At 34.8% G+C, this 19254-nt stretch overlaps 1 protein-coding gene across 1 annotated transcript in view; it reads right to left on the bottom strand.

Moving 5' to 3' along the window:
- Positions 1–3601: 3601 nt before the first annotated feature.
- LOC130051812 (39S ribosomal protein L21, mitochondrial-like) overlaps positions 3602–19254 on the bottom strand; it is a 62092-nt gene continuing 46439 nt past the window's right edge. The window contains exons 5-7 of the mRNA XM_056154522.1: positions 12167–12219; positions 9119–9222; positions 3602–5807 (exon numbers count right to left, since the gene is read on the bottom strand). Coding sequence (XP_056010497.1) covers positions 5743–5807; positions 9119–9222; positions 12167–12219 — 222 coding nt within the window. The 3' untranslated portion in view covers positions 3602–5742. The remainder of the gene's footprint in view (positions 5808–9118; positions 9223–12166; positions 12220–19254) is intronic.

The following is a 19254-nucleotide window of genomic DNA, read 5'->3' as shown; positions in this document are numbered from 1 at the left end:
GAGTCGCTCTTCAGAATGACCGTTTCATATTTTGCCAGAACTGACTAGTGTATGGTCTGTAAAAGTTGTACAAGGTGCAAATAGGTGGCGGTTTGATTTGAACTAGATAATTTAAGTGTAGTTTCAGAATTCGGGAGAGAGAAAATGGGGAAAATAATTATTTAGAATTAATTATGAGCGTCGGTGACTGGAGTCGCTCTTCAGAATGACCGTTTCATATTTTGCTAGAACTGACTAGGGTATGGTCTGTAAAAGTTGTACAAGGTGCAAATAGGTGGCGGTTTGATTTGAACTAGATAATTTAAGTGTAGTTTCAGAATTCGGGAGAGAGAAAATGGGGAAAATAATTATTTAGAATTAATTATGAGCGTCGGTGACTGGAGTCGCTCTTCAGAATGACCGCACTTTCACATTATGACACCTGGTCTACTTTCTTGGGGATTGACAATATTATGGTTTTGGCAATGATTTAATTAAGGAAATCAGAGGTCATGATTTGAAAAAGCTTGAATCTACAATACCTGAGAATGATTCCATATTAATAAGACTGATCACTGTAAACAAATTTCTTCATTTTTCCTATCTAAAACTAAATTGCCCATTGCCAATTGTGTTCCTCACTTACCCCTGGGGGGGTTAAGATTTGAGCAAACTGTTTCACTACTTGAAGATGCTAACATATAACTATGAATAATCATGACTTTGCTGTTCTTGAGAAAAAGATTTTTACAGTTTCTTCCTATGTATTTGTATGTAAAACTTTGACCCCCTACTGTGGTCCCATTCAACCCCCGGGGGCCATGATTTGAACAAACTTGAGTCTGCAATATGTCAGGAAGCTTCGATGTAAATTTTAGCTTTTTGGCCCAGTGGTTCTCGAGAAGATTTTTAAATGAACCCCATCCTATTTTTGCATTTTTATGATTATCTCCCCTTTGAAAGGGTCATGGCCCTTCATTTTAACAAACTTGAAAGCCCTTTACCCAAGGATGCTTTGGGCCAAGTTTGGTTGAAATTGGCTTTGTGGTCGAAAATGTAAAAGGTTTAGACAGACAACGGACAACAGGTGATCAGAAAAGTTCACTTGAGGTTTCAGCCGGTTTTGCTATTTTGATATATAGCCTATCAAACTCCAGTAAGATGAGGGTGATACCAGACAGTCAACATTAGAAAGAGCACTGTTTCAAAATTACTTGTTGATATATTACAAATATGTGTGATGCTGTTTTATAACTGACCTTTAGGACGTTTCTTGGTGTTTGAAATTAACCATAGACTGAGTCTATGTCAAATGGCACTGGTCTATAACAATTGTAATTGGGATATAACAAAACGTGTATGTTAATTTTCTTAGTTTAAAGGAATTAAGTTATCCCACAAGTCAACGTCTGATAAACGTTATGAGGAAAAGAGAACACTTTTTTGGAAATAGAAAGAAAATATGCTTTATAAGTACTTTAGAAGTAAATAAAAATGTTTTAAATTTGTGTTATTTTTTTCAATCTTGCGGTCTATGCCAATTCAATGAGGTCTATGTCATCTTGTTTTGGCATAAACCTAGTCTGTACTAAGTTTTAAACCAATTTCGAAAACTGCTTTTCTGTTACTTTAATTCAGAAAAATATACTGACAACACGTCACACCAGCATATTTCATTGGGGCGGGGGGTTCTTTTTTGTTTTACCACACCGAAACATATAAAAGATGTGGTGACTACAAATGAAGGGAAGAAAAAACAAGAAATGCATTAAAATGCACCATTTTAAATAATTCTTTTTAAATGGGTTAACCTCCCCCCAAACCCCACAGTAAGGTATAGATCTGCCACTGTATTTGAGTGCAACCTGATGTTATTATAGAACAGACGTAGCTCAAAAATTGCAAATTCACATGAAATTATGCTACTCTACAGATTTCTTCGAAAAAATGTATAATTCAAATCCAACAAAAAATCAACAGACTGATTGAAATGGATCACAGATTAAAATGTACCACAATGAGGGAAATTGGGATGTTTTGGAGAATTGACAAATTCAATGCAGAAAGAATTAAAAGGATCAGTAAATGATGTCATAATACTTGCCCTTTGACCTCTAAATATCAAGGCTCTACCATATAGAAATCTCATGCAAATGATTATGCACATTTTTACTGTATGCTCGAGAATATCCAATGTATAGGATGTTTTCTATTCGTTTTTCACAGGGTAAATAATTCATATTGTTCATTCCAAAGATAATTGATTATTGCATTAGTATAAATTTTCTTCTGGCATGTTTTCAAAGAAATTAATTTAAACTAATTTCACGTGTTTTTTAAACTACGTGAAGTAAATTACTTTAATGGGGTATGAACTCCACATCTCCATTCTTAACATTAATTCATAATACATGTATATTAATATCCACTTTTCAAATACTGAATGTCTGATATCATCATTGAAAAACACTAGATATCTATAGATATGATGTTTACCTAGAAATGTAAACCTGAGTCGGTCAAAAACAGGCACCTATCTTCTTTGTCAGGTTAGTGTTACATAATCATGATAAGTTTATTGGATTGGCTGGCTAGTTGTGCTTTGTGCTCATTTAATACACGTATCAACACTTCGCGAAAGTTACGTCCCTTGTCCGCCATCTCCCGGATAAAAATCGTATTTCCCTACGTTGGCCTTTGTAATTTTCCTATCTGTAGCTTTAACATCTGTTATTTTTCCATCAATTGCAGTCAACTACAATATGCCCCAGATTGGGGCAACCCATTAACTTGTATGAAAACTTGGTAATTGGCTAAAATTCAAAGTAATAACATCTTACATTTGGTAAGGTAAAGAAAACTGGGTTTTTCACCGATTGACCTTTGGCTGACCCCGCAAAGGGACGTAACTTGCGGCGAAGTGTTGATACGTGTATTACAAATGAAAATTAGTCATGGGGCTTGGATTATTCTGACCACAAACTATGTCGAAAATCTGCTTTAAATTCATAAGTAATTGCACAAAAAATGAAAACTAAATACCTAAGCATTTCAACACCTATATAAAAATACTTCATTGACATAGCTGATGGCTTTTCGATATTAAAAAACACAGTAGAGGAAATTCGAGTCACAACTTTGTTTAGAATTAGACAAACTCCCCGTCGAGGCCTCATTACGTCACAGTGCAAACGAACTCTGGTGGAAGTTTGTAGAATTAGACTGGTACAGTGTGATCATGATTCGCATTTATTCATACTAGCAATTAAATCATCGACAATAAAAACAATACTATTTACTTTTTCTTTTTAAACCACTATCTTACTTTCAAGGTATTGTTATCATAATCATAATCATGAAATAAAGCAGTCGAGACTCGAGTACAGGACGACATTGGTGGGATGCCGATCTCGATGATTCTTGCATGTAAAACTGAATAATTATTAGTAAGTTTCTGTTGATATTTTGCTAAAGGAGCTGCACTAGTTATATAATTTAATATATTAGTTAAAATGCACGTCTTCTCATTAAAATATGTGCATAAATGAAGTTCATATGCCGATCACAATTTCAGATGTAGAATTAAAAACCAAAGCATTTTCTGGTTTTTGAAACAAAATAATTCAATAATACCAATTGTTTTATTGTCTTTTGGGTTTTTTTCATCACCATACTTCACAAGAATTGCTGATTACAACCATATAAAATGTTTACAGTTACCTATGGGTCGAATTATGCGAGCGTCGAACAGCAGGGCTACCGCTATATTTAGAGCGACCCTGAGCACCAGCGACAGCGATCACCGCTACACCGGTGAACAGAATTACTTCTCGGGAACAATCTTTATGTTCAAATTGATTCACACAAATAAAAAAAAAATCCCAATAATAATAAGTATAAATTCTTAAACTTGAAATGTCGCCTACTCAAAAGCGGTAAATCTAGTACTGTGTTGTAAATACAAAAACCGAAAACGGACACCGATACCGGTATGGTTAACAAACACAGAGATATAACACAACATGATCCAAAGAAAAATACCATTAAAATGGAAACAAATTACTTTTAAAAATTAAAAAAAATTACCATTATTAGGCATTCTTTGTGTTTCTAAATTATGACAGAGCTCTTAACCATTATGTTACATCTACTATATACTCTATATAATCACGGTGATGAAGATACTAGCTATTAACATATACATGTAAATACTGTGAAACTTCTCTAAACCGGCCGACTCTCGGACCGAAAAAAAAAACCCGGTCGGTTTGGAGGGGTGGCTTGTTAACCGAGAATTTAGCATTTAGAGACATTTTATCTCAATATTCACAAAGTAGGTACTGTTCCCTTTCTTCTGGTGATCTATGATCAATTATTGGCGGAGATCAAATTAATCCGCTTGTACCTACAGGTAATTATGCCTGTGTAATTAACACGAAATATTCTCACTGAAATCATCTAATTTTAAACTGAAAATCTATAACAAGATTCCGATACATAAAGAAAACACAGAGGCATATTGGAATGTATCTTACTTATAAAAACTCTATTTACATGCATCGCTTATATCATTAACAAATTTGTTTTGACGTTTTAAAAAGTACAGTAGTAAATAAGAAATTTTGATTTGAATATTTCTAAGGATTTTAAGTCTAAGGAAACCAAGAAAATTAAGTTATCATTAGTAGTCATGGGTTTGTTTTCTTTATTAACTACCGCTTATATCCACGATAGAATGGTGCAACAATATGGCGTTTGATACTGTATTCATTCAATACGTTCCTAACTGTTTCTTACATTTTGTACAGAATTTGGAAGGGTCACTTGTCACTTAACACCCCTGAAAGCACAGGTAAACAATAGAAATTAAAGAGACCACTGGTGTTTTTCACACCTCCGGTGGATGATTTCCCACCTGGCCTGTTGGTCAGTCCAACTGCACACCTGGCCGATCTTTATCACCCTCTGGCCAAAATTTTCTTGTTTTCAAAAAGTGGCCGGTATGTTAAGGGTAAATTACACATGTTTTTTAACAAATGTACTTTAAAAAGTGGCCGATGTCCGGTTTTCAGGGGTGGCCGGTTTTGTAAGATGTTCTTTGTAAGGAAATGTTAAGATTTATGCCGGGACTTTAAAAATATTCAAGGAAAACCGGTTTTCTGAGGGGCCGGTTTGAAGAAGTTTCACTGTATCTTTATTGAGTAATTTGGGTAAACACAAGTATAAACTGACATTGTATAGCAGAATATTTGTAAAAAATGATATTCAAGAAAAAAGTATTTATGTATAGGCGAAATTGCATACCAAGTGCGCTATACTTCTTTGGATAAAAACATGATTTTCAAAAAAAGATATTTCAACACATATGAAAAAAAGACTGGCTGATTTGAACCCGAGATCTGCTGTTCACCAGCCCAATGCTTTAACCACTGAGCTACGATGATAGACAAACAAATCAATCAATACAAATAATTTCACAAAACATTTAAATCGCCATCTTGTGACGTAGTGCCATAAATAGTATAAGCTTTAGTGTAATGAGCTACCTTAAAACACGTTTATAGTAGATTAGGCATGAAAAGAATTAATTTTGCTGAAAAAATAAAAAAGTTTAGAAACATGCTGTCCTTTAAGTTGTCACACATCAATATTGTGTTGAAAATGAAAACTATCATTAATGACAAAGCAAGAATTCTATTTCTAAATGTCACTGATTAAACAACATGGCTTAATTAAGATTGCAGTCACTTTCAGAACATAGTTCTAGTTTTCTATGTGAGCCACTTCTATGGAGTTGATCAATAAAACTGTATGCTGTCGTTTTTGCACTACAAAATAATTTTAAAAAAACATAAGTAACAAGCATTCTGAGAGTATGCATGGCAATACATAGTCCCCTACCGGTCGCAAAATTACTGGACAGCAACAAATTTCAAAGTTCATTTTATACTACTATTCAGTTCAGGTACAAAGACTAGACCAGGAAACAAGAGGCCCATGGGCCACATCGCTCACCTGAGTCACCTTGGCCCATATCTGAAGACTTTCCATATATATTTCCATGCAATACCTTAGTCCCTATTATGGCTCCAACCTACCCCTGGAGGCCATGATTTGAACAAACTTGAATCTACACTATGCTTTCATGTAAATGTCAATTTCTTTGGCCCAATGGTTCTTGAGAAGAAGATTTTTAAAGATTTTCCCTATATTTGTGTGCAAAACTTTGATACCCCCTTGTGGCCCCATCCTACCCCCGGGGGCCATGATTTGAAGAAACTTTAATCTGCACTATATCAGGAAGCTTTCATATAAATCTCAGCTATTCTGGCTCAGTGGTTCTTAAGAAGATTTTTCCTATATATTTGTATGTAAAACTTTGATCCCCTATTGTGGCCCCATCCAACCCCCGGGGGCCATGATTTTAACAAACTTGAATCTGCACTATGTCAGGAAGCTTTCATGTAAATTTCAGCTCTTCTGGCCCAGTGGTTCTTGAGAAAAAGATTTTTAAATGACCCCATCCTATTTTTGTGATTATCTCCTCTTTGAAAGGGACATGGTCCTTCATTTGAACAAACTTGAAAGTCCTCACCCAAGGATGCTTTTGGCCAAGTTTATTTGAAATTGGCCCAGTGGTTCTGGAGAAGAAGTCGAAAATGTAAAAAGTTTACAGACAGACGACGGACAACAGGCGATCAGAAAAGTTCACTTGAGCTTTCAGCTCAGGTGAGCTAAAAAGACAAATTCATAATTAAGTTCAAGTCTTTAACCAAGTCAATGAACTGTGAAATGTAATTGATTATGAATAATTTAGCTACATTGTTGTATTACTATGCTAGAAGTTTTAATGAGTGTAGTACTCTTATCTACATATTGTACACTTTGAGTTGATGCAACACACATTCTTAATACAAAAGCCTTAAAGTGGGTCATGGTGTACCAATCCATCTGACATGTGAACTGATTATGTATTAAATTTTCACTGAGAGTGAGGTTGTGACAAAATGTTGCTGCAATATTTATTTATGATGATAAAAAGTCCAGGAAACCATTTGATCTACTTTTAACCCTAAAGTAGGTCATGGTGCACCAATTAAGTTGAAATGTGAGCTGATTATGTATTTCTCTGAAAGGGAAGTTGTGACTAAATTTCAGAGCAATACCTGTGACCATACCAAAAAAAATCTGGAAAACTGTTTGACCTACTTCTACCCCTAAAGCACTGTTAATTGAAACGTCCAGATTCTAGACCACATGACGGGGGATGTCCATAATTAATCATCCAATTATCGTGACCAGCAATGGAATAAAGCTACAAAACCCAGACTTTAGCATGTTTCACAATGCCAATAGTACTGGAAACATAACCATTGAAGTAAACTCACTGAAGGAATGAAATAGTCAAATATCATTGTACAGTATACCATGTATTTATGTTTGGGTCAATAACACAACACCCCCCCCCCCCCCCCAATTTAAAAAAAAAAAGTTTATCAACTTCTTGTGTTTTAGGTATATGATATAAAAAATATCACACTCTAATGTTGATCTCGGACCTGGGATTGCCCCTCGAGTGATCTCCGGGCCAATCCCAGGTCCGAGATCAACATTAGAGTGTGATATTCTATATATCATCCCCCGATGCTGAACTTGGGGTTACAAACAACAGAGAAGGCGGTTTGAGTCTCCTATCCACTCTTTTCGAACCTTGAGACTCTTGGTCTAAAAGAGAATCATCAACTGGTGCAAAAATCAAAACACCATCTGTATCAGAATTACTACCAGACGATCTACGACGAGACTGCACCAAAGCCACGGAAGACGGTGCCATGTTTTGGCACGCTGGAGGCGCCGACCAATTTCCAAAACCAGAATCACATTGTGGGGGATTAAATCACATATGTTGGTAAGGATAAGGGGGGTATGGATGGTAAAATAGCCCTAGGGGTGTCTGGTGTGACTGACTATGAGCAAAAGGGGTGCCATATTGTTGGTCCTCTGATGCTAATGGAGGAAATTCGGTCGAGACATGCTCTGACTGACCTACTCTCCGTCGCTTAGCAGGCGATACTGAATTTTCTTTTGTCTCTAATCTCATCTACAAGTGTTTGTCTCTAATCTCATCTACAAGTGTTTGTCCCTAGTCTCATCTACAAGTGTTTGTCCCTAATCTAATCTACAAGTGGTTGTCTCTAATCTCATCTACAAGTGTTTGTCTCTAATCTCATCTACAAGTGTTTGTCTCTAATCTCAAGTGTTTGTCTCTAATCTCATCTACAAGTGTTTGTTCTCTAATCTCATCTACAAGTGTTTGTCCCTAATCTCATCTACAAGTGTTTGTTCCTAATCTCATCTACAAGTGTTTGTCCCTAATCTCATCTACCCACGGCTCTGTGGGGTTTCCTGAGATATCTCCCAAAGACATAATACAGAAAGAAAAACAACTTCTAAGACTTACCGACTGTCAAATGAATCAAAAAGTTTACTATCGTGATAAAAAGTCACCGATTAAGCTAATAAAACAACCAGTAATCAAGTTAAGAGTCGAGCTGAGGCTAGATGTTGCCTTACAATATGGCGAACCACAGAGAAAAAGCACATGGTATTGGGCACATGCACGGAAGTGCGGGATCTAGAGGGAGCGGTTTCTTTTTCTCTGTGGTTGAGTTGAGGTACTAGACGGAAAATCTATAGGTTATTAAGAGGTAAGTATCACATGTGAAGTGAAGTAAAATCTCCATCACCCAAGGATGCTTTGTTGCAAGTTTGGTTGAAATGGTGTAGTGGTTCTAAAGAAGTTGAAAAAGTGAAAAGTTTACACACGATAACAGTCAAAAATAGGTCACCTGAGTGACTCAGGTGACTAAAAAAAATAAATATTTAATCTATATTCAAATTAAATTCAGATGCAATTTTGGCAAAATGCTATAGCAATGTTTGTCATTTAACAAGTTGGAATGGCCATGGACGCTTTTTTCAATGTCATTGGTCTGATTGGCATTGTGCATTGGTATGTCATTGTGAATTATCAATTGAACCACAATATATTTTTACATTTTTCATAACAAAATCAAGTCAGAATGTAAATATTTATCATTCAATATTTAGAATTCTTTACTTTGCAGAGAATACTCACTCCTGGTTTTCTTCACTCGCTTTCTACGCAGCATTAGAAAGGATATCAACATTGAGGAGAGCGTTTTTTCTATCACTGTTGCCTCAATGTTTACAACTGAACGACTAAAACAAAACATTCTTATAGTAGTAATAAAATCACATCATGTAAAAAGAAAGTGGATTATTTAAAGTTTGTAAATGAATAAATATTTGCATGTAGTGAAAACATTTGCTACATACAGCTTACTCCACTCAATATACTGAAATTGCTTATTTTGAAATATCACTTATTTTGAAATAAAATTAAATCCCCTGTCTCAGTCTCTCATTTTCTTTGCATCAAAATATCAGTTAAATTGCAATTGCTTGTGTTGAAATATGACCTATTTTGAAATCAATTATCAGTCTGCTGAGTTGATAATGTATTGTTTGTATGACGGCTATATTGAAGTCCTCTTACATGGTAGTTGTCACTGTTGGTGACCTCAGAATTACACAGGTAGATATTAAGGCAAAGAGTTATTGGTTGTGCTTTTATAAGAATGAAATAAGAGTTGGGTATGACCATTCTTTGACAGTTTGTGGACATGATTGTTTGTGAAAATGTCCACCTCACAAAAAACAAGAGGCCCGTGACCTTGGGCCCTTTCGTTGTTCAGCTGTTGTGAAATTTAAAGGTATATATGGCGATAAAATTCAAAAGATGTTTTCTATCCTTTCATTACTTTATATAAAGATATGACTTTTCCACAAATTACATAATCAAAATCAATTGTGTTTCAGAGATATCAAAATTAGAAATCAAATGCCGATTTATTTGTAGACGTCACAGAAAATACAAAAGACTTGAATAAAGCCGCCATAAATTGGTCACGTACATGATACTTTATAAACAACAATGGCGATGAGAAGTAAGAGAGACAGGCCAGCAGACCTGTACTAGCAGTCAAACTGAATCAACAAGGAAAGTGAAGAATGACAGACAAATAGGGAGTGGAGTAGTGAGTAGATCTTCATCAAAGACCATTCTGAAAGATGAATTAGAGTGAAATCTGAACTGAACTTGATGTTTAATCTGCGAAGCTAGCTACAGGGTACATGTATTTCCTCGACAGTACAGATTCGTTTGAACTGCAGAATGTTTCACTGGTTTTACAATTTTGCAGTTGATGTACAGTACACAACACGAGTCTTATACACCCCTCCGTGGAAAATCCACGGAGATACACCGTGTCCTCCGTGTTTCACGGTGTGTGTTATTTGCGAATACACACTGCTTCTAGGAGCGTTGTTGTGGCCATGGGCGCCTTGCAGGAGGTGTGAAAATGTGCCGCAGGCTAAACAAGAGATGTTTGTAAAACACATATGCCCCCCCCCCCCCCTGCAAAATTGAAAAGGGTTATACACACACATTTCAATTTAAAATATTGAGCAGACAATATCTTCCTATGTCAAGAGTGGATTGACCATGTGACCTAAAAATCAAAAGCATTTTTGGTAAAACTCATTAAAATCTAAGAATAGGCCATTTTTGGTGGTTCGTGGCTCAAGTCCTTTGACCATTTGTTTGTGGCATTATGCGGGGTTGGCATTATAATGGGGGTGTTTAACATGGGGAGAAATCTGTTCTTTAGGATTTTCAGGCAATAAGCGAGGGTGGCATCATAATGGGGGGGGGGGGGGGGAGAGAGGAATATATCAAGGAAGTACTGTATATAACTATCTTTTAGTACTCCACTTCATACAAATCTTAGGTAGGCTACTTGGTCCGACGATTTTTCCACCTACTTGTTTACAAACTTCCAAACCAACCCATGCTGTCTTTATAACCTACGTGTTTCAAAATGTGTCACAAAACATTTGCTTGCTATAATGGCATGAGAATATTTTAGAAATAATAATAAACTATAATATTATACTGACTTTGACCAAAACTCAAAGGGTGCAAAGAAGTCCCTTCATACATATTGTAGAACACCATTTACAGTAAAACTCTGATATAGCGAATTTCTGGGGACCCTCCATAAAAATTCGCTATAAGCGTAATTCGCTATACGTTTATAGCGAATTCATAATTCAAATATAACGAGTTCGTTATAAAACTGATTTGTTCTACATGTATACAGTTATATAAGAAAGCAGCAATCGATATACTTGCGTTTGTATTGTCTTTAAGAGAAATTAAGCATATATATTTTCGAGAAGAAATATTTTTATACAAGATATATATACATTGATTTATATATGATAATTTATCTTGATGGATTATTAAGTCATGCAAGAACATGTCGAGAGATAAATGTCAACAAAAGTTTCCGCAATACTTACATGTACAGTCTATTGCAATTGTCATTTACTTGTTTCCTTACACAAATAAAGGAGTGTACGATAAAATAAATGCAATCAAACTTCAAATTCAATTAACGAGAATAGTAAACAATACCGACAATATATTTCCTAAACGTATGTGTAAGTATTATTTTGCTTTAACAACCTTTTTTGAAAAAATACAAACAGAAATTTCGTAATAAGTGTGGATCCTTTATCTCAATGGAAAACGATTGTTAAAAATCTAAAAAGAGTTTAAAATGAAAAAAAAAAATCGTTATAAAAGGTGATTTTTACGTTCATTTTTACTTCAAGGGGATTAGGAATTTACTTCGTTATATCCGTAAATTCGCTATATCCGTGTTCGTTATAGACGCAAATTTTTATATAGAATATATAAAAAATTTGCCAGGGAAATTGTTTTCACTTCGCTATAGCCATAATTTCGCTATATCCGTGTTCGCTATATTCGAGTTTTACTGTATTTGGAATATTTCATTAGCCGATAGGGGTTGTTGATTCAAAGACTGTTCAACCCTAATAATTGCTGGCGCATGCACCCAGTGCTTAAAAAGGTAGGTCCCCTGAATTTCAATATATCTGGAGTAAGCTGATAATGTAATATGTAATTGTCATAATGGATAAATAAAGGCTGTTATTATTAGTATCATTAGCTGTATATTGCATTGGGGAAGAAATTACAATGATTCCTGCCTAATTGCAGTCTACATGATCTTACCTGAGAAGGGGTTTCCCCAATAGTGTGAAATCTTTACTGCCCACCAGAAGTACCTACAACAATTCAGAATGTGAATTTTACACAGGAGTATAAAACACAACTCTTAAAAGGACTAATACCCTAAAGGTTACATTCAATTGGCCATACTTAAAATTCTGCATATTTCAACATCATATGTATGTCAATTTCTACAAGAAACCTAATGGGCAACAACATTCACCCTGATCCTCCCATATTCTTCAAGATTCTAACAAATTTTATTACCACATATTATGACCCCAACAGGGCTCTACATTAACTTTTTTTCCTACTGGACAAAGATATTTACTTGTCCAAACTTCAACTTCACTTGTCCGAAAATTTTTCAAAAAAGATCTAATATTGTCAACTTGAAAACAGTATTACTTAAAACAGTCCATTTTTATACCTGCTTGATTGATTTTTGATCTTATTCACTTGATAAAAACAAACAACACATAAAACAAAATTTTATCTAGACTTCCCGTTTTGAATCAATGACAGAGAAAACAACAACAACTGAACATAAATGTTCACACCTGAAATTGTCAACATCAAACATTTAATCAGTGTCACCTTCCCCCTAAAATCAAATGAGTTGAATCCTGGTCTTCTGATTTTGTAAGTCTTTACAAAATTGAAAGTAGTACGCAATAAGTGAACACCGATCCCGATCGAGTGTGACTCGGCTTAAGTTTACATAGTGATTGATATCGGGATCGAAGTTCATTTTTCATGCATTGCTTCCGACATTGAACTACCGATAAACTTTTCACCAATCGTTCTTTTTATCATTTGGAGACTTCTTTACATAAAAAAGCACTTGTCCAATCGGACAAGTGCCCATCAATATTCACTTGTCCGAATTTTTTTCCCACAGGAACCGGACAAGCGTTAATGTCGAGCTCTGCCCAACCTATGGGGTTATGATTTAACCAAACTATTATAGGGTGCTTCACTATCAATATCACTTACATGGCCTTGCTGTTCTGGAGAACAGGTTTTTAAACAAGAGGCCCATGGGCCATATCGCTCACCTGATCGAGTCACCTTGGCTCATATTTAAAGATTTCAAGATATGTTTTTTTGTACTTTCCTAGCCCAGTGGTGCAATATATGGGTTTGATTCAGCATGTACTTCATTTTTTATAATTCAGGGGGCCAAATATGATACCAAACGAACTTAGTTCTTTGTAGAGATGAGACGTCAACAAATTGATCATTGAAATTTTTTTTCATGAAACTTTCCAGGATGACAGATGGTGACTTTTAGACATGACATACGTTTTTCAATTTTGCTGCTCACCCAGATGTAGTTTTAAAACATGCATTTTTTTTCCATATCAAATGAATATCTGCAAGCACATCAAAAAAAAAAAAAGTCAGGAAAACTGTTAATTCATGCTTTTTTTCTAAGTCCAAGGACCATAACTTAGTGAAAAATCAACGGACTGAGACGAAATTCATACTTGATCTGTAACTTGTTATGGCAAAGCAAATTGTACCAATATCAAATGAATATCTGCAAGCACAACCAAAAAAAGTCAGGAAAACTGTTAATTCATGCTTTTTTTCTAAGTCCAAGGACCATAACTTAGTGAAAATTAAATCAACGGACTGAGACGAAATTCAAACTTGATCTGTAACTTGTTATGGCAAAGCAATGTACCAATATCAAATGAATATCTGAAAGCACATTAAAAAATAAGTCCGGAAAACTGATTTGCAGGACTGATGAACAGACAATTAAGAGAAGCTGTCAGTAACCATTGAGAATTTTCTTTAAAAAGTGGAAAGTGCAAAAATCACAAATCTGAATGAAACTCTCACACTTTTGTGTATGGTGATAATCAATGTTAAAAAAGTGAAAATTACTGGAACATGATGCATCGTGTTTCCATGGCAACGGACCATACCCACAGTTAAATCATGAGATGTTGAGTTTTTAATCTTTTCACAAATATTTCTAATAAAACAATTTCCCAGCAATGTACAGTGAATGGAAATTCAAGAAAGCACTTAAATTATGGTACATGTGATTGAAAAAATGTGTATTTTCTTGCTTATTCTTAAAAATAAGTCATAAATTAAGGTAAAAAAGATCATTTATGACTTCTTTTCAGACACTATTTTCTCTGAAACGCAGCAGGGCTGCCATTAATTCTACATGCCGTTTTTAAGACAGTTATTTATACTACCAATATAGTAAATAAAAACAGTTAAACAATTTACCCTTTTTTGTAAAACCCCTCAAAACTCTACACTAGTGCCTACGATTTTACACAATTATTACCCCCCTTGATGTGAACTCTCTAGAATTAAAGGAAGAAATGAATGAATATCACTTTGCAGACAACATAACAAATTCTGGATCAGGTCAGTAAGGAATTCATTTAACAGGAAACTTGAAAGGTGGTGTAGAGATTAGCCTATTTTTCTGTAAATTAAATTTGATATGTTAGTTAATAGTGAAGTTAGAATCCATTTAATCATTCCAAATTCATACAAACTGTCCCAATGACAGATAGATCTAGTAAATTAATAGTAAACACCAGTAAACAAGATTCCAAGTATGCCTAGTGTAAAACACTTGTTTCTCTTTATAAAAAAAAACAAAAAAACAAAGAATATCTAAATCATTTTCTACACTCAATCAGTATCAATGCTGACGTCACACTTTCACCTCATATTGCGTCATACTCAACATGCATTGTGATGCACTTTTTGTGTATTCAAAGTATTTCATTCTCACTGAAATAATTTATCTTCTATCAAATGGTCAATGTAATTTCTATTATAATGCAATTCATATTTTAAAATATTGTATACATAATGATGTGGATTGTTGTTCTGATGAGAAGGGGGAAGGGGGGGGGGGGGGATTTTGTTGGTAGATCCTCTAACAAATATCCCATTCCTATATCATTACGCTATGGGTATAGCACACACGTTTTCCAATTACAAATTCTGTAATTCATGTATTTTAGACCACATCCATATTTTAAATGTAATAAAACAATACACTTCATAGAGATTTCGATATAGAAATACTTGAGGCCTACTTATTCCAACATCTTACATGTATGTATCAAAAAATCAATTTCTTTGTTCTCTTGAATATGCCATACAATGGAACCGAAATGGAATTTTCCCAATTTTTTTTGTGATAAACAAAGTTCATAATATAATGCATTTTTCCTGAAAGTTTCACTCAAAAAACCACTGTATAGTTTTCGAGAAAAATTTGGTCAAAAAAATAATAATAATAATAGAAACTTGTTGCCATGGCAACAAGAAGGTCTTCCGTTCTTTCCGTTAGGCTAGTGAGGACCTCGCTTCAAAATGAAAATTACAAATATCTAGAGTTTGGTTTGATCAATTTAAAAACAAATATCATATTCAGCATTCTATAAAGAGTCTCTATTTATCTTACCTTTATCAAAGAAAAACATTAAAAAACAAAAAAGTTGAAAAAAATCCATTTTTTAAATTCGCTTCCGGTAGCGACCGGAAGTGATGACGACGTACGAAATAGTGCTTACGCAAATCTATAAGTCATGTTCTATCATCTCTAATAAGTCTCCAGTTCATATCTTTAGCCGTTCCTGAGATCACTCGCGGACAAAGTTCCATTTGAAAATCAGGAAATTGTCCATAACTTGGAACCGAAATAGAATTTTCCCAATTTTTTTTGTGATAAACAAAGTTCATAATATAATGCATTTTTCCTGAAAGTTTCAATGAAAACCGCTGTATGGTTTTCGAGAAAACTCCTGCACAAAATTTGGTCAAAAAAATAATAATAATAATAAGAAACAATAGAATCACTATAAGGTCTTCCGTGAAGAACGAAATACCTTAATAATAAGAAACAGTAGAATCACTATAAGGTCTTCCGTGAAGAACGGAAGACCTTAACTAGTTCTAATTGTAACGGGGACCGTTACATATGTTCCTCAAACCTCCCCCAATTAAAAACTGATGTCATTGTAAACCTATAGCAAAAATTCATTTTATTTTAGCCTTTAATTACACGTAGTGCGTTTAATATAGTCATTTCAGTACCAAGAAATGAAAGAAAGTAATGCACGTGCATACACGCGCACGCATGTATGATTCCACACTTTTGTTGGTAACGGAAGACCTTAATAATAATAAGAAGAAGAAACAGAGTAAAACCAATATGTTCCCAAACTTTGTTTGGGAAACATAATTACTTCTGTTTGACACACACTCATCCACTCAAACACAACTGAGTGCAACTAAATCCCATTGTAATAGGGGATTCAAAATGGATAACTGGTACAAAATATGGTACATACTATTCGAAAAGGATTATGAATATGACATATCGATGTCTTGGAAAAGGAAATTCTGACATCAGGGCTCTAAGCGTTTTCAAACACATTGTCATTTGATAAAAATGTTCTACATTTTTAACAAGAGGCCCACAGGCCTTATCAGTAACCTGAATACTAGTGAAAAAGTATCACTACTTCCATGGGCTATGAAATCTAGAAAAAATTTCCTGTTCTGAATATCTAAGCTAAATTCTAATGTTCTGCAACAGTATAAAACAAGATGTGTTCTTAAAACTTCACTGCCCTCAAAAGTGCATACACTGATGAAAGGCTTTAAATAATAGGTGTATTAACATTAAAACATCAAAAGATATGACTAATTTGGACTCATCATAAAGTCATAACCCTGGGTTGTGAAATTCACCATTTTTTGTACATCCTTTTCTGTTATTCCTAAGTATGCATTTAGATTTTATACAGTATCAGCAAACTTACACATAAATACTATATACTAAGTTTGGCCCCACCCTGGGGTCAAAACCCTTACTCTGGGGAAAATCAAATTTACAATTTTGGTAAAAGACTACCTGCTGTATCCATTTAGTTTCAATTTAGTATCAAAAGTACTAAAGAAAATGTTATTCAAGTGTTTTACACATAAACACTATATAACAAGTTTGGCCTCACCCTAGGGTCAGAACCCCTACCCCGGGGATCAAGAAATTTACAATTTTGGTAGAGGCTTTCCCGCTCTACATCACTATGCATTTAGTTTTTCTTACATGTGTGTGGTTCTTGAGAAGAAGATTTTTGAAAATTGGTCATTTTGGGGCAGTTTTTGCCCTGCCCCTAAGGCCCCAGGGGTGAAGGAATCCTGAAATTTACAATTATGTTCCCTTTGTTCCAAATATGTTTCATACCAAATTTGAAAAGAATTGGAATGATAGTTATCAAGAAGAAGTTAAAAATGTCTATTGTTCCCACATTTAATAACTGATCATTTTGGCCCCACCCCGATACCAAAACCCCTACCCCTGGAATAATCAAATTTACAATTTTGGTAAAGGACTACTTGTTCTTTCTAAATATCTATTTACTTTCAATTTAGTATCAATAGCATTAAAGAAAATGTAATTTAAGTGTTTTACACATAAACACTATATATTTTACACATAAACACTATATAACAAGTTTGGCCCCGCCCTGGAGTCAGAACCCCTACCCCGGGATCATGAAATTTACAATTGTGGTAGAGGCTTTCCTGCTCTACATCACTATGCATTTAGTTTTTCTTACATGTGTGTGGTTCTTGAGAAGAAGATTTTTGAAAATTGGTCATTTTGGGGCAGTTTTTGCCCCACCCCTAGGGCCCCAGGGGTGCTGGAGTCCTGAAATTTACAATTTATGTCCCCCTTGTCCAAATGATGCTTCATACCAAATTTGAAAAGAATTGGACTGGTAGTTATTTAGAAGAAGTTAAAAATGTTCAATTGTTAATGCACGACGATGGACAAAAACCAATTGCAATTGGTCACCTGAGTTTACTCAAGTGACCTAAAAATAGAGATTAATAGAATATGTCTTTACATACATAGGTGAGAAAGATTCCATTATTCCTAGCTGAGGCATACCATGTATGCGCAAAAAATTCATAAGCAAATATCAAAATAATCATGTAGAAAATGTGGACCTTACCGTCAACAAACGCAGTGAAACACGCCATTTCGAGATTTTCACCGACGAAAGCTCGGTAACAGTAATGAATAAGGTACACTCATTTTGTATCTATTTTGTGAGTTTCTTTATTAAAAGGAACAGTTCTCTAAGGTGTAACGTGCAATTACTACATAATTCAATAACTTGAAGCATGAAGCAGTTTCACTTTGCAACCGGATATAAGAAATTTTATTTCGTATTCCGATCCCGATGGCAAGTTGTTGACTGGGAATGACGTGTTAATTCAATATACATGTAACATATCAAGCATTCATTATATCGCATTAAAAAAAAACAAATATATACACATACACAATGTTGTAGAGTTATTTCTTGTAAATTTTCTATATATCAATACAATGCATATCATAATTCAAATTGAACAAGATGTACTGTGAGCAATGCTCACTAAGAATACCCCCCGTTTACCCCAATCTCCCAAAGATTAATAGGTATAAATAGGTATAATAGGTATAAATTACCTCTTTCCTGAGTGTAAAAATATGGTATGCCTTTGTAGAAGAAAATGGAAGATATAGTCCGAACACAAATCCATGGCATTAAGCTATAATTTTGACCTTGAGATCAAAGGTCAAGGTCATAAAGAGGTCATGAATGTACATGACACAGTCTCATGGTGATACACCCATGTCTTATGGTATGACTATGTCAAAACCCTATAATCAATTTTGACCTTGAGGTCAAAGTTCAAGGTCATATGGAGGTCATGAAGGTACTCAACACATTGTCTCATGGTGATACACTCATGTGTCAAATATGATATGCCTATGTCAAAGAACAAAGAAGTCATGGCCCTGACACGAATCCATTGTAAAAACCTTTAATTTTGACCTTGAGGTCAAGGTCATATGGAGGTCATGATGGTACATGACACATCATCTCATGGTGATACACTCATGTGTCAAATATGGTATGCCTATGTCAAAGAACAAAGAAGTTATGGCCCGGACACGAATCCATTGTAAAAAACCTTTAATTTTGAGCTTGAGGTCAAGGGTCAAGGTCATATAGAAGTCATGAAGGTACTCGACA

This window comes from Ostrea edulis, chromosome 1, assembly GCF_947568905.1.
Source record: "Ostrea edulis chromosome 1, xbOstEdul1.1, whole genome shotgun sequence".
NCBI lineage: Eukaryota > Metazoa > Mollusca > Bivalvia > Ostreida > Ostreidae > Ostrea > Ostrea edulis.
The sequence above is the reverse complement of the archived record's forward strand: the minus strand, read 5'-3'. Positions and strand labels throughout refer to the sequence as shown.